The 23,277-nt window shown below is 48.3% G+C and overlaps 1 protein-coding gene and 1 long non-coding RNA gene across 6 annotated transcripts in view; one reads left to right on the plus strand and one right to left on the minus strand.

Moving 5' to 3' along the window:
- The window catches only part of LOC134966476 (uncharacterized), a 209,114-nt gene that overhangs the window by 76,316 nt on the left and 109,521 nt on the right, over positions 1-23,277 (plus strand). For both annotated transcript variants that reach the window (XR_010188656.1, XR_010188655.1), the window contains one exon: positions 7,043-7,166. This is a non-coding gene — a long non-coding RNA (uncharacterized LOC134966476). The remainder of the gene's footprint in view (positions 1-7,042; positions 7,167-23,277) is intronic.
- DIXDC1 (DIX domain containing 1) overlaps positions 1-23,277 on the minus strand; it is a 360,729-nt gene that overhangs the window by 34,563 nt on the left and 302,889 nt on the right. For all 4 annotated transcript variants that reach the window (XM_063943242.1, XM_063943243.1, XM_063943241.1 and 1 more), the window contains 6 exons: positions 22,604-22,749; positions 17,911-18,000; positions 17,775-17,828; positions 8,321-8,371; positions 5,515-5,619; positions 4,816-4,869 (listed from right to left, as the gene is read on the minus strand). In XM_063943242.1, the coding sequence (XP_063799312.1) occupies positions 4,816-4,869; positions 5,515-5,619; positions 8,321-8,371; positions 17,775-17,828; positions 17,911-18,000; positions 22,604-22,749 (500 nt within the window). The remainder of the gene's footprint in view (positions 1-4,815; positions 4,870-5,514; positions 5,620-8,320; positions 8,372-17,774; positions 17,829-17,910; positions 18,001-22,603; positions 22,750-23,277) is intronic.

The following is a 23,277-nucleotide window of genomic DNA, read 5'->3' on the forward strand; positions in this document are numbered from 1 at the left end:
TGGACATGTAAGTAACATGAATAATAACTGCCCGAAGGCGTGACCACGACAACTTGGATAAAAGTCAATGATGTTTATTATGACAACTCTGCAACACAGCAGCAGTAAAAGAAAACGTAAAAGTCAGCAAAGAATAAATACAGTTCCTGGGTACTACAGGATGGCAGGAGCCACAGGGCACTGGTAGTGTGAGATAGTTCTTATGATCTTCTAGATGGAAAGTCCTTACCAGGCCCGACTGTAGCAATGGAGATAACCCAGGATTGTGCCAGCTGGTGTTCCAGGAAAAGCTGGGTTGCTGAAGATAAAACAGCTGCTGTGGATACTGGCTGGAACCAGACTGTTGTTAGCACGGAGTGGATACTGGCTGGAACCAGTTAAATAATAAATGAACTTGGGAGCGATGAAATATGAACTGAAATGTAGAACTTGAGAGCGGAGAAATAATAATACCGGTGGAGAGTGGTAAAGTGTAGAAAGGACACCGGCCCTTTAAGGGAAGCTGTACTCTGCTGGAAGCTGAGCTGGAAGCAGGTAATGTTGTAGCTGGAAACAGATGAATCCACAATGGATTGGAGAGTCAGGCTACACCGCAGGTGGAATGCTGGTGCGGGTCTCTATGGTGGAAGTCTTGAGACAGGAGCTGGAACCTGGAAGACAATCACAGGAGAGAGACAAACAGGAACTAGGTTTGACAACCAAAGCACTGACGCCTTCCTTGCTCAGGCACAGTGTATTTATACCTGCAGCAAGGAAGGGATTGGCTAGGCAATTATGCAGATTAACAATACTGACAACAGATTGGAGGAAATGATCAGCTGACAGAATCCAAGATGGCTGCGCCCATGCAGACACTTGGAGGGAAGTTTGGTTTGTAATCCATGTGGTAATGAAAACAGTAATGGCGGCGCCGGCCACTGGAGACCGGAGACGCCAGGCTGACAAGTGCACATCCAACCACGCGGACACAGCGGAGGCCGCGGCTGACGTAATCGCCACTCTGACACTCTGCATGCAGAAGCTCAGGGACGGCGGCGGAGGCCGCGGGAGACGCCATGCCAGATGTAATAAGGCGTTACTGTGACAGCGTCTCAGAGAGACAGGAGAGGATGCAGGAATGTGAACATTAGGATAACAGATGGGATCCGGTCCTGGAGCGCTGAGCCAGCCTTAGGAGGCATCTGATGGGTAAGAAATGGCGTCCAGATACCCGGATCGTGACATTCGGCCATTACCTTGGTAAAGACCCGGGGTGCCGTGGACAATCCAAACGGCAGCGTCTGAAACTGATAGTGACAGTTTTGTACCACGAACCTGAGGTACCCTTGGTGAGAAGGGCAAATTGGGACATGGAGGTAAGCATCCTTGATGTCCAGGGACACCATATAGTCCCCTTCTTCCTGGTTCGCTATCACTGCTCTGAGTGACTCCATCTTGATTTGAACCTTTGTATGTAAGTGTTCAAATATTTCAGATTTAGAATAGGTCTCACCGAGCCGTCTGGCTTCAGTACCACAATATAGTGTGGAATAATACCCCTTTCCTTGTTGTAGGAGGGGTACTTTGATTATCACCTGCTGGGAATACAGCTTGTGAATTGTTTCCAATACTGCCTCCCTGTCGGAGGGAGACGTTGGTAAAGCAAACTTCAGGAACCTGCGAGGGGGAGACGTCTCGAATTTCCAATCTGTACCCCTGGGATACTACTTGTAGGATCCAGGGGTCCAGTTGCGAGTAAGCCCACTGCGTGCTGAAACTCTTGAGACGACCCCCCACCGCACCTGTTTGTACGGCCCCAGCGTCATGCTGAGGACTTGGCAGAAGCGGTGGAAGGCTTCTGTTCCTGGGAATGGGCTGCCTGCTGCAGTCTTCTTCCCTTATGGGGACGAAAGGACTGAGGCTGAAAAGACGATGTCTTTTTCTGCTGAGATGTGACTTGGGGTAAAAAGGTGGATTTTCCAGCTGTTGCCGTGGCCACCAGATCCGATGGACCGACCCCAAATAACTCCTCCCCTTTATACGGCAATACTTCCATGTGCCGTTTGGAATCTGCATCACCTGACCACTGTCGTGTCCATAAACATCTTCTGGCAGATATGGACATCGCACTTACTCTTGATGCCAGAGTGCAAATATCCCTCTGTGCATCTCGCATATATAGAAATGCATCCTTTAAATGCTCTATAGTCAATAAAATACTGTCCCTGTCAAGGGTATCAATATTTCCAGTCAGGGAATCCGACCAAGCCACCCCAGCGCTGCCCATCCAGGCTGAGGCGATCGCTGGTCGCAGTATAACACCAGTATGTGTGTATATACTTTTTAGGATATTTTCCAGCCTCCTATCAGCTGGCTCCTTGAGGGCGGCCGTATCTGGAGACGGTAACGCCACTTGTTTTGATAAGCGTGTGAGCGCCTTATCCACCCTAAGGGGTGTTTCCCAACGCGCCATAACTTCTGGCGGGAAAGGGTATACCGCCAATAATTTTCTATCGGGGGAAACCCACGCATCATCACACACTTCATTTAATTTATCTGATTCAGGAAAAACCACATGTAGTTTTTTCACACTCCACATAATACCCTTTTTTGTGGTACTTGTAGTATCAGAAATATGTAACATCTCCTTCATTGCCCTTAACAAGTAACGTGTGGCCCTAAAGGAAAATACGTTTGTTTCTTCACCGTCGACACTGGAGTCAGTGTCCGTGTCTGTGTCGACCGACTGAGGTAAAAGGACGTTTTAACGCCCCTGACGGTGTTTGAGACGCCTGGACAGGTACTGATTGGTTTGCCGGCCGTCTCATGTCGTCAACCGACCCTGCAGCGTGTTGACATTATCACGTAATTCCTTAAATAAGCCATCCATTCCGGTGTCGACTCCCTAGAGAGTGACATCACCATTACAGGCAATTGCTCCGCCTCCTCACCAACATCGTCCTCATACATGTCGACACACACGTACCGACACACAGCACACACACAGGGAATGCTCTGATAGAGGACAGGACCCCACTAGCCCTTAGGGGAGACAGAGGGAGAGTTTGCCAGCACACACCAAAAACGCTATAATTATACAGGGACAACCTTTATATAAGTGTTTTTCCCTTATAGCATTTTAATATATATATATATACATATCGCCAAATAAGTGCCCCCCCTCTCTGTTTTAACCCTGTTTCTGTAGTGCAGTGCAGGGGAGAGCCTGGGAGCCTTCCCACCAGCATTTCTGTGAGGGAAAATGGCGCTGTGTGCTGAGGAGAATAGGCCCCGCCCCCTTTTCGGCGGGCTTCTTCTCCCGTTTTTCTGAGACCTGGCAGGGGTTAAATACATCCATATAGCCCCCAGGGGCTATATGTGATGTATTTTTAGCCAGAATAAGGTACTATCATTGCTGCCCAGGGCGCCCCCCCCAGCGCCCTGCACCCTCAGTGACCGCTGCTATGAAGTGTGCTGACAACAATGGCGCACAGCTGCAGTGCTGTGCGCTACCTTATGAAGACTGAAAAGTCTTCTGCCGCCGGTTTCTGGACCTCTTCACTTTTCGGCATCTGCAAGGGGGTCGGCGGCGCGGCTCCGGGACGAACCCCAGGGTGAGACCTGTGTTCCGACTCCCTCTGGAGCTAATGGTGTCCAGTAGCCTAAGAAGCCAATCCATCCTGCACGCAGGTGAGTTCACTTCTCTCCCCTAAGTCCCTCGATGCAGTGAGCCTGTTGCCAGCAGGACTCACTGAAAATAAAAAAACCTAACAAAACTTTTACTCTAAGCAGCTCTTTAGGAGAGCCACCTAGATTGCACCCTTCTCGGCCGGGCACAAAAATCTAACTGAGGCTTGGAGGAGGGTCATAGGGGGAGGAGCCAGTGCACACCACCTGATCCTAAAGCTTTTACTTTTGTGCCCTGTCTCCTGCGGAGCCGCTATTCCCCATGGTCCTGACGGAGTCCCCAGCATCCACTTAGGACGTCAGAGAAATATACTACGTACATTATTTCACTTTAGACAAGTAATTCAGTGCACATAAAAAGGTTAATGTGATTAAATTGGGACAACTCTTATAGGCCCTACACACATGCCGATTTTCTGAAAGATATGAACGATCTCGTTCATAAATGAACGAGAACTCGTTCATATCTTTCAGTGTGGAGACTCCAGCGATGAACGATGCGCGGCCCCGCGCTCGTTCATCGCTGGTCTCCCGTCGGCTGTGCATGCAGGCCAATATGGACGATCTCGTCCATATTTGCCTGCACTTCAATGCAGCCGCGTGACGGGGGGAGTGAAGAAACTTCACTCCCCCCGTCACTGCCCCCCCGCAGCCGGGTCGCTCGTCGGCCGTTTCGGCCGTCGGGCACCTCGGCGGCGCATCGTCAAATGTGTAGGGCCCCTAAGAAACACAGAATGTGATGGCAGATAAGAACAACTTGGCCCATCTAGTCTGCCCCTATGTTACCTTTTGGTAACCTCAACCCTATTTGAGCCTTAGTTCTGTGTAAGGCAGAGGTTCTCAAACTCGGTCCTCGGGGGCCCACACAGTGCATGTTTTGCAGGTCTCCTCACAGAATCGCAAGTGAAATAATTAGCTCCACCTGTGGACCTTTTAAAATGTGTCAGTGAGTAATTAATACACCTGTGCACCTGCTGGGTTACCTGCAAAACATGCACTGTGTGGGCTCCCGAGGACCAAGTTTGAGAACCTCTGGTGTAAGGGTATTCTTATGTCTATCCCATGCATGTTTAAATTGCTCTATTGTCTTAGCTTCTATCACTGCTGGGAGGCTATTCATCTTAAAATAATACTGATATGCTGACTTACTTTATAGTCACCAAGTAACTGGCTCCTTTCTTCCAGTTTTCTCTGTAAATCCACCTTATAACAACAAACAATAGATGGTGAAAAGTATTTAATGTTTTTGCCCACACTCCCCAAATAAAAGAAAACCTGGGGTTCCCCTTTCCCGGTACTGCCCCCATTCCAGAGGTTGTAGCCTCTTCAGCACCCCCACCTGCTGTATCCTTACACATATTGTCCAGCTAATATGTTCAGAGACTGGTGACGGTAAATATCTGCAGACCAGCAGGTGTCCCAGGGGTTCAACTTGTTATGGGAAGTGCTGCCATCAAGGGAGTACAGGAGGTACACCTGTGTGGGGCATTTACGGGACATGTGGAGAGATCTGGAGAACATACAGTATAGAGGGGTCTGAGGAGCATGTGAGGCACATCAGTACAGTGAAGGGACTTCATTGCTTGTGCTTGCTCAAGGTACCAGAGCTCAACGAGACACCTCTGTGTCCACCAGGCCTGTGGGCAGAGGAGAAGGGGGAATAAAGGAGGCAGGGGCCTTGCCTTTTACATTTGTACTGGTCGCCACAATTTCTGACGCCGGCCCTGCTCACGGGGGAATAGGTGCCTAGGTAACACCTGACTGGATGCTAAAGTTCCTTTATCATTAGGTTATCCCTAGGCTACTACATGACTGCCCAGGCTGGAATATTGGACCCTCATAACTTACATTTTGGTTGTGTAGTTCATCTTTGTCCATGTTGGTTCGCAACAACTCTTGCTTTAATTGAAGTACAGAGCTTTCATGATGAGCCATCCTCTGCTGCAAAGCATCCTGGAACACACATTATACAGACAGAAATGGGGGACATTTCATTATCTTGTGTTTTACACTAAACACTAAGTTAAACTCACAATACGGTTATATTTATGAACGTGAGATCATTTTTCAGACAACTGACCCTTGGCTGAAACTTGTAGATAATGCAGCAAGACTACAGCACACCAGCAAGACTACAGCTGAGTGGCTGGAAAAGGAAAGCATCAAAGCCCTGTAATAGCCAAGTCACAGTGCAGACCTTAGGCCCTTTAAGGCGCATAAGAGAGCGGAGGTTACACAAATGCACTGAAACCTGAATGAATTGAATCAATGCTATAAGGACAAATGAGCCAAAAGGATTCAAATATAACTGAAAGATTTACATGGAAAAATGATTAGTTATTGCTCTATTCATGGACTGTATACTGTGTAACACATGGTTTTTAGTTATGCCTTCATGTGTGCTCAATAAATAATGGAAAATCAAACCTATTGGGGCAGATGTATTAATTCTGGAGAGGGGATAAAGAAGTGATAAATCAGTGATAAGCACAAGGTGATAACGCACCAGCCAATCAGATCCTGTCATTTTTCAAATCCGTAATGATTGGCTGGTGCGTTATCACCCTGTGCTCATTACTGCTTTATCACTTCTTTATCCCTTCTCCAGGTTAATACATCTGTCCCATTATGTTTTAATTGTCACATGAAATTTATCAAATTTTAGGACTGGGGGCAGACAACAAAGGGCAAAAGCCCTTTCGTCAGGGCTGGGACATTTATCATTTCACCCTATATAAGTTTAGGATTACACCTGCTTGCTAACATCATTACTAATGGCTGGTACATTGATTATGTGTACCAATGAATGATGGCAGTGAGCACAATTGTAAATACAAAGTGGTGCCCCGATCATACGAATGAAGTGCGGCTCAGAGGCGAGAAAGGGGATCACATGGCAGGAGAGCCTCACATTTGCCATGGGGCATATAGGACAGGTGATGACTGATAATCCAACAAACACATGGGGGGTGAGTACGGCTGCTTGTACAAGAGTGCTGTCCTGCAGCAAGACGTCCGGGTCCTCAGGGAGAGACTGTTAGTGCTTCTGGCCCTGGGGGTAAGTGGACAAGTCCCCTCTATCCGATCACGCATGAAGCACGGGGAGCTCTGTCCTGTAAAGCATCCGTGCAGAACCATCTGAGTGGCTCAGGTTTATTTCACATACATAAGAAAACCCTCTCCTGCTATGGATGAAGTTGGGTTCTACTGAAATTTAAATTAGTGATTCGCTAAAAGTTCCCAGAAAATGTGTTAAACAATACTATAAATATACTGCTAGTGTTATCAGATAGCATCTGACACTGTATGTGAATAAGCAACACTTTGTGACTCAACCGTACCTGTTATTTCCACAACTTTATCTTTTTCTTCAAAGGCAACATGCAGGACCTGCCCTTCAGAATGGGCACCGGTCAGACATACTACACCCCTTCAGAACTCCTGTGTTTGCCACGGCGGGTGTAAGAAGCATCTAGCGAGGAACACTAAGAACTATGCAGGTTGGTGGATTTTTCTCAGGCCTTGAGGTGACTAGCAGGGCTATGACTGGGACCCTAAGACTAGAAATCATTCTAAAGGCGGGTACACACTACCCAATGTTTAAATGCTGGCGGTGACCGACTATATCGTTGAACGATATAGCGTTCTACGATATAGTGCACACACACTGAACGTTATCGTTCAATGATAACGTGACGTCACCGCCGGCATTCCCGAACATGCAGCCTAGCCCGACATTGACGGGTTGAGCTGCATGTCGGCTCAATACTGGTGATCGCTGAACGACGTGCAGGAGTGCGCATCGTTCATCGGTCACCAATATTGCCCCCATACACACTGGACGATTTCAGGCTAAAAATAAATGATAACGACGGTGTACCCCACTTAACACAGCAAAGTACTGTATTAATGTGATTAAAAATTGGAGGGTTTTAAGGTGGGTACACACTGATAGATATATCTGCAGATCACTTGTAAGTGCAGATATATAAACGCATAATAATTTGGAGATGTGGCAGAGAGCAGCACCAGCCCATAGAATGACAGCTTACATACAGTATGTCTGACATGCACATCACTCTGCCCTCCAGTCACTTATACACCATAGTAAGCGGATGTGGTACTTTTGCAAATGCCATTAAAGTATTAGCCCGCACACAATAGCCGTGAGCTTAGTCCAACATCATAAACCCCTAACCAGCTCATGAGTACAACAGAGCTGCAGAGAATCCTCGCCAAGCCTGAATCAGCCAGATATATCCATCCATAAACAAACAGGGCCATATTAATGTATAGGCACAACGGGCAGCTGCCCAGGGCCCCACAGTACTATAGGCCTTCGAGCAGGGGCAGATGGTGGTCACACAATCAGAGTGCAGTGTCAAAATTCTCTGCATGCCTCCAGCCTGCAGATAGACAGTTAATGGATGTCAGCATGCTCATTGGTGGATGGCTGGAGCTTTCCACCAGTCAGAGTGCTGATAGCCAGGCATTCACTGCATGGAAGCATGTGGAGAGATGGCGTGGGACAGCCGGAGGGACATGTTATGATTTTTTTTTATTGGTTCCTGTGAATGGATAGAGGCTCCAGTGCATTGCTTTGCCCAGGGCCTACAATGCTGTTAAGATAGTCCAGCCTTTGTGTTCTCCTCACCTTGATTGCCTGTAGGTTCCGATTCTCCTGCTTGCAGTTCTGAAGTTCCTTCTGCAATGATAGAATAGAGAGAGCTAAGCCAGCCAACACAAGCTATGCTACATCACACAGGGCATATGCTGTCTGACTGGAATTACTGCATTTTAACCAAACGTTCTCTCTAACCACTACCTGTAAGACCATTTAGTGGACAGAAAAGTGCCCTTTTAATGAATGTGTTACAAGCCTAGAGCCTGATTCAGAGATGCACGTAAACCCGATGTTTTATCTCTTATGTTTGTGGAACAGCGCATGTGCAGGACCTGGTTCTGAGCATGTGCAAAATGGGTTCCGCGTCCTCGCACGCAGTGCTCCCTAAGATGCAGCCTGATTGACAGACTGCAGCCGCTTTTAGAGTGAATTGCACCTTTTTAGTGAATTACGCCCTATTAGTGAATTACGCCCTGTCAGTAATTAGCTCTGCATCACGCCAGCAGTGTTTAGTATGACATAAGAAATTCTACATGCTTGCTTTGTTCCTCCTTATTACTCTGTGCCCATCCATTGCTGTTCGTAGTTCCTGCATATACCCAGTGGTGCCAGCATGTCAGTGCGAGGGAGGACATTCATGGATTAAACTAAGAATTACATAAGGGTGATTACCTATGTACAGATGTGTCCTCTTACATATTTGCTCCATATGCTACAAGACGCGTTATACATACCGCGTGAGTGCCGTGTGACATGGTAGTGCCAAGCACCTTTTTTGACGCAAAAATATTTCCTGGTCGCAAAGTAATGGAATATGACGAACAAGCAGCTTCTGCTGATTAAAATGATGTGCGGCATGCCTATGGGGGTAATTCAGACCTGATCGCTGCTATGCGTTTTCACACAGCGGGCGATCAGGTCTAAACTGCGCAGGCGTATGCACCACAATGCGCAGGCACGTCGCACGGGTACAAAGTGGATCACCGCTCAGCGATGGGTTTGTGCGACAGATCCGTTTGCACGGGCGATCGCAAGGAGATTGAAAGGAAGAGGGCGTTTGTGGGTAGCAGCTGACCGTTTTCAGGGAGGGGTTGGAAAAACGCAGGCGTGTCCATGCATTTGCAGGGAGGGTGTCTGACGTCAATTCCGTTCCCGGACAGGCTGATGTGATCGCAGCAGCTGAGTAAGTCCTGGGCTGCGCAAAGACTGCACAAAATCTGTTTGTACAGCTCTGCTACACATGGGTTTGCACACTTGCACAGCTGAAATACACTCCCCCTGTAGGCGGCGACTATCTGATCGCAGCAGTGCAAAAATCGCCTGCTAGCGATCAGGTCTGAGATAGGCCCTATATTCTGTGTGTGACTACGTCTGTATTAGCATACAAAATCCTATGCTACAGTGTTTTCCTGGAAAACACTGTAACGTGGCATTTTGGATGCAGATAGAGCCGCTATTACACACATAATACAGTATATGCTGCATATCATTATAATCAGCAGAAGCTGCTTGTGTGTTCTATAGCATTACTTTGCGACTAAGGGCCGTATTAAATTCAAGTCGGATTTCCAGACTTGTCAGAAGAATCCGGAATTTAAGGTCGAATCCAGAATTTTTATTTTGTTGGGATTCGCGGCCAAATCTGACAGGTTTTGAATCCATTTCCGACAATGTCAATCCGACTTTAAAGAAAGTCGGATTGGCATTGTCGGGAATGGCCAAATCCTGTTGGATTTGGCCACTAATTGAATACTGAAATGTCGGATACTTTCCGTCGGAAAGGATCCAACATCAATTGAATACACCACTTAGATGCATTTCTCTAACGTCCTAGTGGATGCTGGGAACTCCGTAAGGACCATGGGGAATAGCGGGCTCCGAAGGAGGCTGGGCACTCTAGAAAGATTTAGGACTACCTGGTGTGCACTGACTCCTCCCACTATGACCCTCCTCCAAGCCTCAGTTAGATTTCGTGCCCGGCTGAGGTTGGATGCACACTAGGGGCTCTCCTGAGCCCTTAGAAAGAAAGTATAGTTTTAGGTTTTTTATTTTCAGTGAGACCTGCTGGCAACAGGCTCACTGCAGCGAGGGACTAAGGGGAGAAGAAGCGAACTCGCCTGCTTGCAGCCGGATTGGGCTTCTTAGGCTACTGGACACCATTAGCTCCAGAGGGATCGACCGCAGGCCCAGTCCTTGGTGTTCGGTCCCGGAGCCGCGCCGCCGTCCCCCTTACAGAGCCAGAAGCAAGAAGAGGTCCGGAAAAACGGCGGCAGAAGACATCAGTCTTCACCAAGATAGCGCACAGCACTGCAGCTGTGCGCCATTGCTCCTCAAGCACACTTCACACTCCGGTCACTGAGGGTGCAGGGCGCTTGGGGGGGGGGCGCCCTGAGCTGCAATAAAAACACCTTGGCTGGCAAAAATACCACAATATATAGCCCCAGAGGCTATATATGTGGTAAATACCCCTGCAAGAATCCAGAAAAAAGCGGGAGAATAGGCCGCGGAAAAGGGGCGGAGCTATCTCCCTCAGACACACTGGCGCCATTTCTCCTTCACAGATCCGCTGGAAGGAAGCTCCCTGGCTCTCCCCTGCAGTCTACACTTCAGAACAGGGTAAAAACAGAGAGGGGGGGCACTAAATTTGGGCGCAATACATATATAATATAAAAAGCAGCTATAGGGGACATAACTCAGTTAGTCCCTGCATTATATAGCGCTCTGGTGTGTGCTGGCATACTCTCACTCTGTCCCCCCAAAGGGCTTTTGTGGGTCCTGTCCTCATTCGGAGCATTCCTTGTGTGTGTGCGGTGTGTCGGTACGGCTGTGTCGACATGTTTGATGAGGATAATGATGTGGAGGCGGAGCAGATGCCTTTAGAAGGGATGTCACCCCCTGCGGGGCAGACACCTGAGTGGATGGGCTTATGGAAAGTAATGAGTGCACGTATAGACTCCTTATATAAAAAAATCGACGACATGCCAAATGTGGGACAGCCGACTTCTCAGCTCGTGCCTGCCCAGGCGTCGCATGGGTCGTCAGGGGCTCTAAAACGCCCGCTACCCCAAGCAGACCCAGATGTCGACACTGATACTGACACCAGTGTCGACGACGATGAGTCAAACCTGATGCCCACTAAGGCCATTCACTGTATGATTGAGGCAATGAAAGAGGTGTTAAACATTTCTGATATAACTACTGGTACCACTAAAAAGGGTATTATGTTTGGAGAGAAAAAACTACCCGTAGTTTTTCCCCCATCAGATATATTAAATGAAGTGTGTGAAGAAGCGTGGGCTTTCCCTGATAAAAAATTGGTAATTCCTAAGAAGGTACTAATGGCGTTCCCTTTCCCGCCAGAGGATAGGTCACGTTGGGAAACACCCCCTAGAGTGGATAAAGCGCTCACACGTTTGTCTAAAAAGGTGGCACTACCGTCTCCGGATACGGCCGCCCTCAAGGAACCTGCTGATAGAAAGCAGGAGGCGATCCTGAAGTCTGTATATACACACACAGGCATTATACTTGGGCCAGCTATTGCGTCAGCTTGGATGTGCAGTGCTGCCGCTGCGTGGTCAGATAAACTGTCAGAAAATATTGACACATTAGACAGAGACACGATCCTGTTAACCATAGACCATATAAAAGACTCAGTCTTATATATGAGAGATGCACAGAGGGAAATCTGACGACTGGCATCTAAAGTAAGTGCATTGTCCATTTCTGCTAGGAGAGGCTTATGGACTCGCCAGTGGACAGGAGATGCAGATTCAAAAAAGCACATGGAAGTGTTACCATATAAGGGTGAGGAATTATTTGGGGATGGTCTCTCGGACCTAGTTTCCACAGCAACGTCTGGGAAGTCAGCATTTTTACCCCATGTCCCCTCACAGCCTAAGAAGGCGCCGTTTTATCAGGTTCAGTCCTTTCGGACCCAGAAAAACAGGCGTGGAAAAGGCGGGTCTTTTCTGTCCAGAGGCAGAGGTAGGGGAAAAAGGCTGCAACAAACAGCAGGTTCCCAGGAGCAAAAGTCCTCCCCCGCTTCTTCTTCCAAGTCCGCCGCATGACGGTGGGGCTCCACAGGCGGAGCCAGGTACGGTGGGGGGTCGCCTCAAAAATTTCAGCGATCAGTGGGTTCGCTCACAGGTGGATCCCTGGATCCTGCAAATAGTATCTCAGGGGTACAAGCTGGAATTCGAGGCGTCCCCACCCCACCGGTTCCTAAAATCTGCCTTGCCGATTGCTCCCTCAGACAGGGAGGCGGTGCTAACGGCAATTCACAAGCTGTATTCCCAGCAGGTGATAATCAAGGTACCCCTACTTCAACAAGGCCGGGGTTATTATTCCACACTATTTGTGGTACCGAAACTGGACGGTTCGGTGAGACCCATTCTAAATTTGAAATCCTTGAACACATACATAAAAAAATTCAAGTTCAAGATGGAATCGCTCAGGGCAGTTATTGCAAGCCTGGACGAGGGGAATTACATGGTATCCCTGGACATCAAGGATGCTTACTTGCATGTCCCCATTTACCATCCTCACCAGGAGTACCTCAGATTTGTGGTACAGAATTGCCATTACCAATTCCAGACGCTGCCGTTTGGACTGTCCACGGCACCGAGGGTATTTACCAAGGTTATGGCGGAAATGATGATACTCCTTCGAAGAAAGGGAGTTTTAATTATCCCGTACTTGGACGATCTCCTAATAAAAGCGAGGTCCAAGGAACAGTTGTTGGTGGGAGTAGCACTATCCCAGGAAGTGCTGCACCAGCACGGCTGGATTCTGAATATCCCAAAGTCACAGCTGGTTCCGACGACACGGCTACTGTTCCTGGGTATGATTCTGGATACAGTCCAGAGAAAAGTGTTTCTCCCGGAGGAGAAAGCCAGGGAGTTGTCATCTCTAGTCAGAAACCTCCTGAAACCAAAACAGGTATCAGTGCATCACTGCACGCGGGTCCTGGGAAAGATGGTGGCTTCTTACGAAGCAATTCCCTTCGGCAGGTTCCATGCCAGAATCTTTCAGTGGGACCTGTTGGACCAGTGGTCCGGATCGCATCTTCAGATGCATCGCTTAATAACCCTGTCTCCAAGAACCAGGGTGTCTCTACTGTGGTGGCTGCAGAGTGCCCATCTTCTAGAGGGCCGCAGGTTCGGCATACAGGACTGGGTCCTGGTGACCACGGATGCCAGCCTTCGAGGCTGGGGGGCAGTCACACAGGGAAGAAACTTCCAAGGACTATGGTCGAGTCAGGAGACTTCCCTTCACATAAATATTCTGGAACTAAGGGCCATCTACAATGCCCTAAGTCAAGCAAAATCCCTGCTCCTACACCAGCCGGTGCTGATCCAGTCAGACAACATCACGGCAGTCGCCCATGTAAATCGACAGGGCGGCACAAGAAGCAGGATGGCGATGGCAGAAGCCACAAAAATTCTCCGATGGGCGGAGAATCATGTACTAGCACTGTCAGCAGTGTTCATTCCGGGAGTGGACAACTGGGAAGCAGACTTCCTCAGCAGACACGACCTCCACCCGGGGGAGTGGGGACTTCACCCAGAAGTCTTCCAGATGCTGGTAAACCGTTGGGAAAAACCACAGGTGGACATGATGGCGTCCCGCCTCAACAAAAAGTTAAAAAGATATTGCGCCAGGTCAAGGGACCCTCAGGCGATAGCTGTGGACGCTCTAGTGACACCGTGGGTGTACCAGTCGGTTTATGTGTTCCCTCCTCTGCCTCTCATACCAAAGGTATTGAGAATAATAAGAAAGCGAGGAGTAAACACAATTCTCGTGGTTCCGGATTGGCCAAGACGAGCGTGGTACCCGGAACTTCAAGAGATGCTCTCAGAGGACCCGTGGCCTCTACCGCTCAGACAGGACCTGATACAGCAGGGGCCCTGTCTGTTCCAAGACTTACCGCGGCTGCGTTTGACGGCATGGCGGTTGAACACCGGATCCTGAAGGAAAAGGGTATTCCGGAAGAAGTCATTCCTACGCTTATTAAGGCCAGGAAAGATGTTACGGCTAAGCATTATCACCGCATATGGCGGAAATATGTTGCATGGTGCGAGGCCAAAAAGGCCCCAACAGAGGAATTTCAACTAGGTCGATTTCTGCATTTCCTGCAAGCAGGAGTGAATATGGGCCTAAAACTAGGCTCCATTAAAGTACAGATCTCGGCTCTGTCGATTTTCTTTCAAAAAGAACTAGCTTCAGTACCTGAAGTTCAGACATTTGTGAAAGGAGTGCTGCATATTCAGCCCCCGTTTGTGCCTCCTGTGGCACCTTGGGATCTCAACGTGATGTTGAGTTTCTTAAAATCACATTGGTTTGAGCCACTAAAAACCGTGGATCTGAAATATCTCACGTGGAAAGTGGTCATGTTATTGGCCTTGGCTTCAGCCAGGCGAGTGTCAGAATTGGCGGCTTTATCATGTAAAAGCCCTTATCTGATTTTCCATATGGATAGGGCAGAATTGAGGACCCGTCCCCAATTTCTCCCTAAGGTGGTGTCAGCATTTCACTTGAACCAGCCTATTGTGGTGCCGGCGGCTACTAGTGAATTGGAGGACTCCAAGTTGCTAGACGTTGTCAGGGCCCTGAAAATATATGTTTCCAGGACGGCTGGAGTCAGAAAATCTGACTCGCTGTTTATCCTGTATGCACCCAACAAGCTGGGTGCTCCTGCTTCTAAGCAGTCTATTGCTCGCTGGATTTGTAGTACAATTCAGCTTGCACATTCTGTGGCAGGCATACCACAGCCAAAATCTGTAAAGGCCCATTCCACAAGGAAGGTGGGCTCATCTTGGGCGGCTGCCCAAGGGGTCTCGGCTTTACAACTTTGCCGAGCAGCTACTTGGTCAGGGGCAAATACGTTTGCAAAATTCTACAAATTTGATACCCTGGCTGAGGAGGACCTGGAGTTCTCTCATTCGGTGCTACAGAGTCATCCGCACTCTCCCGCCCGTTTGGGAGCTTTGGTATAATCCCCATGGTCCTTACGGAGTTCCCAGCATCCACTAGGACGTTAGAGAAAATAAGAATTTACTCACCGGTAATTCTATTTCTCGTAGTCCGTAGTGGATGCTGGGCGCCCATCCCAAGTGCGGATTGTCTGCAATACTTGTAAATAGTTATTGTTAACAAAAGGGTTATTGTTGAGCCATCTGTTGAGAGGCTCAGTTGTTTTCATACTGTCAAACTGGATATAGTATCACGAGTTGTACGGTGGGATTGGTGTGGCTGGTAAGAGTCTTACCCGGGATTCTAAATCCTTCCTTATTATGTCTGCTCGTCCGGGCACGGTGTCCTAACTGAGGCTTGGAGGAGGGTCATAGTGGGAGGAGCCAGTGCACACCAGGTAGTCCTAAATCTTTCTAGAGTGCCCAGCCTCCTTCGGAGCCCGCTATTCCCCATGGTCCTTACGGAGTTCCCAGCATCCACTACGGACTACGAGAAATAGAATTACCGGTGAGTAAATTCTTATTTTTTGTGGCAAAAACGCCAAAAAAGACGCTCAGTGTTACCAAGTCCCGCCATGGCATGGCTCAACTTGAAGGGCCGTTTGCATAGATATTTGTTATTGGCCTATGAAGACTGTATAAAACTAGAGCAAATCCTTGTACCAAGATAAAATGTCTGTGTATGAGCCGCCACTTGGTCTAGTGGTCTCACACGTGTACACGTAACCTAACTGTGACCTGTGGAACTTGTTAAATTGTGTGGTCTGAAAATGTGTTTGCAAAAGGCAACAGCTGGTACATATTGAATTAGCTAAATAGGATGTGACGTAATTGGCAACATGGAGATAAAAATAGCTACAAAAATACTGAAATAATTTCCTTTTATTTATTTTATTACAGTAATATATTGAGAGTATATATTTCTAAAATGCTCTGTGCCAGTGTACAGATGTGTCCCCATTCATCTTCGCGGTATGCATTTACAATACCACCTGTCAGGATCCCGACAGGTGCAATACAGACTCCGTAATCCCGACAGGGGTACAATCCCGCCACCGGAATACCAAAGAAGTAGGTGATTCTTTCTCTGTGGGTGCCCACGACACCCGGAGAGGGAGACCAGAACCTGTGGCGAGCGAAGCGAGCCACCATGCCAGCAACGTGGCTTCCGGGATGCCGCTGTCGGTATAGTGACAGCCAGCATCCCGTACGCTGGGATCCCATAGCGATCCCCTCTTTGCTGCAGTCATGCCAAACAGCCCCTCTTGTGTCAGGCATCTTTTTTGCTTTTTTTTCTCCCCGCAATGCGACTAGAACACGTAGACTATGCTGTGCTGATTCATTTGATGACACTTGTATATCTGTGTGTGACTGAGTCTCTGAATCTGTATAGGAAGTGCTACAATGTAGCAGCCCCAGCTTTTTCCAATACAAGTTCTGTTCTGCTCTGTATACAGACTCAGACACACAATATACAAGTGTCATATATCAAATTGATCAGCATAATCTCCGTGTGCATTCTAGTTGCATTGCATTGCGACTAAGAGGCATTTTCAGAAAAAAAATATACCAGACGTTAGCAGAGTTGCACGGGACCTGGTGGCTCATCTTGCGCTGCATGGCGTATTGAGGCTAGATGTATGGAGACGCATCTGTACCTGACCAAGGACTGACACTGTAGGTCAGCTCCGGTTCTGAGGTGTTATAGAAAGCTACTATGCTGGCAGGAATTCTACTAAGAGACCTATGGCCACTTACGGATGTCCCTGGCATTGTAAGAGAAATTATAAAGAAGATCATGCTGGTTTTACACCTGACCGACCCAACAGCTGGTCCACCATCCTGCCGACCTAGTGACCAATTTGGTAAACATACACACTGACCAATCGGCCATTCGATATGTCTGGTCAGACACCACAACGAGGCGGGCTATAGGGCTGACCTGATATGTCTGTGAACAACGTCATTCACAGTCATATCGGCTGTACACATCCGCCCATGCACTAGTAATATATTGTGCGTCGACTGTATGAATTATGTATCGCATAGTGTGTACCCAGTCTTATATAAACGGACTATGGCATACCAGGTAAACAGCGCTCATTACTACATATTGTAGGTGTGACCATAACTGAGCAAAGAACACAAACACAGTTGCACTAGACAAAACAGAGACACATAGGGGGGAATTCAAATGTTTGAAAAGTCGGTTAGGTGTCTGTTTTTTCCTGTCTATTAGATAGGAATAAACAGACACTCAACTGACTTTTCAAACAATTGAATCTCTCCCAATATGTTGCACCGTGCCTGCACAAAATTATACCAATTAATTCAACAAACAACAAATAAAGTTTCCATTTACAGCACATTTTGTAAAAACCTCTATCCCCATGACTCTTTGTACAGAATGGCAAGTTGTTGGACTGTGCAAAAACATTTCTATCACACAATCACTAATATTTACAAGAGAAAACATGGCTGGCCAAATAGCAGTGTCCTCAGTAACCGCTCACCTTTAAAGACTGGTTTTCACTCATACTTTGATCAAGGCGACTTTTGATGATGACCTGAAAAGTAATAGGTACAATCAGTGAAGTCCAGCACAGAGTAAGCCGGCGAGCAGGCTGGTAAGGAACAGTTTGCCCTCACCAATTGTTCCTCTGGGCACGCCCCTTCTTCTCGCAGGGAGAATAAGCTCTCTTGTTCATCCTCGGGAAGGGATCCATTCAACAGTAATGCCTGAATGAGAAACACAATACTGTAACCAAGGGAAATAATAACGCTTTGGATCCTGTTACAGGAGAACATATAAATGTAGATAAAGAACTCCATTAAGATTGGAAAAAAAAACCCAGTCATGTGTTTGTATTTAGTGTCGGTGCATGTCTCAGGCAGAAGGAGAATGTTTAGGCTGTGTTCCATTTTCTCATACCCTCATATTGCTTTATTTAGGGTCATTGCTAAACACAGACTATACGGCCATGCAGGGCATTTACCGTCATATAATTATGCTCATTGGGCACATAATATATGTACACCCGGGTTCAGTATGATTTATCGATGGACGGGATGTCGGCGGTTAGAATACAGACAGCGGCATCCCGTCCATCAGAATCCCAATAGCCCCTTCTAAAATCACCTAACCCTCCTCTGCCCCCTACCCTAACCCTCCCTTGTGTGTGCCTAAACTTAACCCTTCCGGGTGGTGCCTAACCCTGACCCTCCCTTCCCCGCTGCCTAAACCTAACCCTCCCCGCTTGATGCCTCGCCTTCTATGTGCCTAAACCTAACCCTCCCTCCCCGGTCCCTAATCCTAACCTTCCAGGACCTGCACCCTAACCCTACCCCCCTTCTCCTGTCTAACCCTAACCCTCCCCAGTGGTACCTAAACTTAACCCTCCCGGGTGGTGCCTAACCCTAACCCTCTCTTCCATGCTGCCTAAACCTAACCCTCCCCGCTTGATGCCTAACCCTAACCTCTCTTTCTATGTGCCTAACCCTAACCCTCCCTCCCAGGTCCCTAACCCTAACCTTCCCGGCCCTGCACCCTAACCCCCTTCTCCTGCCTAAACATAACCTCCTCCCCCGCGTCAGGACGATCGGGATGCTGGCTGTCAATATTGTGACGCTGGTATCCAGACTCCGGGATTGCGTCCTGCTTCAGGATCCTGGTGTCGGTATATCGACCGCCGGGATCGTATCCGTCAGGAAGCTAACTGCTTCCTGTACACCCATTGGTGGTCATTCCGAGTTGTTCGCTCGGTAATTTTCTTCGCATCGCAGCGATTTTCCGCTAATTGCGCATGCGCAATGTTCGCACTGCGACTACGCCAAGTAAATTTGCTATGCAGTTAGGAATTTTACTCACAGCATTACGAGGTTTTTTCTTCGTTCTGGTGATTGTAATGTGATTGACAGGAAGTGGGTGTTTCTGGGGGGAAACTGGCCATTTTATGGGTGTGTGTGAAAAAACGCTGCCGTTTCTGGGAAAAACGCGGGAGTGTCTGAAGAAACGGGGGAGTGTCTGGGTGAACGCTGGGTGTGTTTGTGACGTCAAACCAGGAACGAAACTGACTGAACTGATCGCAGTTGCCGAGTAAGTGTGGAGCTACTCAGAAACTGCTAAGAAGTGTCTATTCGCAATTCTGCTAATCTTTCGTTCGCAATTTTACTATGCTAAGATTCACTCCCAGTAGGCGGCGGCTTAGCGTGTGCAAAGCTGCTAAAAGCAGCTTGCGAGCGAACAACTCGGAATGAGGGCCATTGTGCATTCTGCTGGTGGCTCTGTGCAATGCCTTTGTGCAACCACATGCAGCTCTGTACTCACAGATGGAAATAAGTAAGGTAATTAAAGTGGAATGGTCACATGACATTAATGGTTACTATAACGTTATGGGAACCCCCATAATTACTGTAATGTTTGTTGTTTACCTTCAAAAATGTTTTTGATTGCTATTCATATCTAAACTATGAAAGCAGAAGGCTATAGGGATGGCTTCATTACATGCTCAGGTGCTGATTCTGTGTATTAACGGGGAGCAGCAGAAGTCTGATTTACTACCTTATGCTAATGCCAGTATCCATTCACCTAATGCGGGGGTCTGGGCATCTGCAAGCAGGAAGCCGTGCCGCCCACTGATTTACTACCCTATGCTAATGCCAGTATCCATACACCTAATGTGGGGGTCTGGACATCTGCAAGCAGTAAGCCGTGCCGCCCACTGATTTACTACCTTATGCTAATGCCAGTATCCATTCACCTAATGCGGGGGTCTGGGCATCTGCAAGCAGTAACCCGTGCCGCCCACTGATTTACTACCTTATGCTAATGCCAGTATCCATACACCTAATGTGGGGGTCTGGACATCTGCAAGCAGTAACCCGTGCCGCCCACTGATTTACTACCCTATGCTAATGCCAGTATCCATACACCTAATGTGGGGGTCTGGACATCTGCAAGCAGTAAGCCGTGCCACCCACTGATTTACTACCTTATGCTAATGCCAGTATCCATTCACCTAATGCGGGGTTCTGGGCATCTGCAAGCAGGAAGCCGTGCCACCCACTGATTTACTACCTTATGCTAATGCCAGTATCCATACACCTAATGCGGGGGTCTGGACATCTGCAAGCAGTAACCCGTGCCGCCCACTGATTTACTACCCTATGCTAATGCCAGTATCCATACACCTAATGTGGGGGTCTGGACATCTGCAAGCAGTAACCCGTGCCGCCCACTGATTTACTACCCTATGCTAATGCCAGTATCCATACACCTAATGTGGGGGTCTGGACATCTGCAAGCAGTAAGCCGTGCCACCCACTGATTTACTACCCTATGCTAATGCCAGTATCCATTCACCTAATGCGGGGGTCTGGACATCTGCAAGCAGTAAGCCGTGCCACCCACTGATTTACTACCTTATGCTAATGCCAGTATCCATACACCTAATGCGGGGGTCTGGACATCTGCAAGCAGTAAGCCGTGCCACCCACTGATTTACTACCTTATGCTAATGCCAGTATCTATATACCTAATGCGGGGGTCTGAGCATCTGCAAGCAGGAAGCCGTGCCGCCCACTGATTTACTACCCTATGCTAATGCCAGTATCCATACACCTAATGCGGGGGTCTGGACATCTGCAAGCAGGAAGCCGTGCCGCCCACTGATTTACTACCTTATGCTAATGCCAGTATCCATTCACCTAATGCGGGGGTCTGGGCATCTGCAAGCGGGAAGCCGTGCCGCCCACTGATTTACTACCCTATGCTAATGCCAGTATCCATATACCTATTGCGGGGTTCTGGGCATCTGCAAGCGGGAAGCCGTGCCACCCACTGATTTACTACCTTATGCTAATGCCAGTATCCATACACCTAATGCGGGGGGTCCAGGCATCTGCAAGCAGGAACTGTGCCACCCACTGATTTACTACCTTATGCTAATGCCAGTATCTAGACACCTAATGCGGGGGTCTGAGCATCTGCAAGCGGGAAGCCGTGCCGCCCACTGATTTACTACCTTATGCTAATGCCAGTATCCGTACAGCTAATGCGGGGGTCCGGGCATCTGCAAACGGGAAGATGCCCACCATATTGCTACCTTATGCTAATGCCAGTATCCGTACAGCTAATGTGGGGGTCCAGGCATTTGCAGGCGGGAAGCCGTGCCGCCCACTGATTTACTACCTTATGCTAATGCCAGTATCCGTACAGCTAATGCGGGGGTCCAGGCATTTGCAGGCGGGAAGCCGTGCCGCCCACTGATTTACTACCTTATGCTAATGCCAGTATCCGTACAGCTAATGCGGGGGTCCAGGCATTTGCAGGCGGGAAGCCGTGCCGCCCACTGATTTACTACCTTATGCTAATGCCAGTATCCGTACAGCTAATGCGGGGGTCCAGGCATTTGCAGGCGGGAAGCCGTGCCGCCCACTGATTTACTACCTTATGCTAATGCCAGTATCCGTACAGCTAATGCGGGGGTCCGGGCATCTGCAAACGGGAAGATGCCCACCAAATTGCTACCTTATGCTAATGCCAGTATCCGTACAGCTAATGTGGGGTCCAGGCATTTGCAGGCGGGAAGCCGTGCCACCCACTGATTTACTACCTTATGCTAATGCCAGTATCCATACAGCTAATGCGGGGGTCCGGGCATCTGCAAACGGGAAGATGCCCACCAAGTTGCTACCTTATGCTTATGCCAGTATCCGTACAGCTTATGTGGGGGTCCAGGCATTTGCAGGCGGGAAGCCGTGTCACCCACTGATTTACTACCTTATGCTAATGCCAGTATCCGTACAGCTAATGCGGGGGTCCGGGCATCTGCAAACGGGAAGATGCCCACCAAATTGCTACCTTATGCTAATGCCAGTATCCGTACAGCCAGGGGCGGATTGGTACCCCGGGATACCAGGACGGTTTGCCAGTGGGCTGGGCTCCGTCATCTGGCAAATCCGGCATTTTGTCGTTTAAAAATTAGGCAGGGCGTGGTGCCCCTACAATATTACTGTGAATACTGCAGCTAGACTAAATTGAGTCAAGCCCACAATCTTGTCTTCTGGAAATTATGCTTATACTGTGATCACAGTGCAGCGCCTTAAGACATATTTCCCTTTGTTTTAATGAACATTCTAATTTGCACTCTTATCCTAATTACACGAGTTATCACTTCTTACAACACCTATTATTCACTCAAAAGAAGTAACTAGAGTATCGTACTGATAATGACAGAAGAACAGTAACTGATAAAATACTAAACATTTCCCCTTGAATAGCATTTTTAAAGGGAGATTTATTTTTAACATATCTGTCCCTATAAAAATTGTAGATACATACTTGTAAACCAGATATCATTTTCTTGGCTTCCTCCATCTCCTTCTCTAAATGGTCCTGCTGCTCCAGGAGATGGTCCTCCCAGGAGGTGTCTGGGAACATGGCAGGGCTGGTGGGCTGGCAGTCAGGTAGCGGTACAGAAGGTTCATCTGTGGCCAAGACAAACACACAGAGCATAGAATGCATAGAACGCCCTACACAATAGGATAGCAATTATTGTCCTCACTTTTATTTACATGGCTGACGATCATGACCACATTTGGCAGCCATATTGTGAAGATCTGGTGCAACCTAATGACTGGTTATTAGATATCATTGTGGGGGGAGGCAATCAATTTGACGGCTATCGGGATCCCGATGGTCAGGATGCAGACACCGGAATCCAGACAGCCGACAATGTCAAAAGCCAGAATACCGGCACACAGGGGCTATTCCCACTTGTGGGTGTCCACGAGACCCATAGAGCGGGAATAGATCCTGTGGCGAGCGATGCGAGCTATCGTGCCCACAGCGCGGCAAGCGCAGCGAGCCTGCAAGGGGACTTGTAGCGCTCACACGCTACCGGCATTCTGGCGGTGGGATGCCGCTGTTGGGATACTGACAGCCGGCATCTAGTCCGCAGGGAATACATATGTATTTAATTGTGGGTGGTAAGTTTAACTATGTCATTGTTATTA

This window comes from Pseudophryne corroboree, chromosome 10 (assembly GCF_028390025.1).
Source record: "Pseudophryne corroboree isolate aPseCor3 chromosome 10, aPseCor3.hap2, whole genome shotgun sequence".
Lineage (NCBI taxonomy): Eukaryota > Metazoa > Chordata > Amphibia > Anura > Myobatrachidae > Pseudophryne > Pseudophryne corroboree.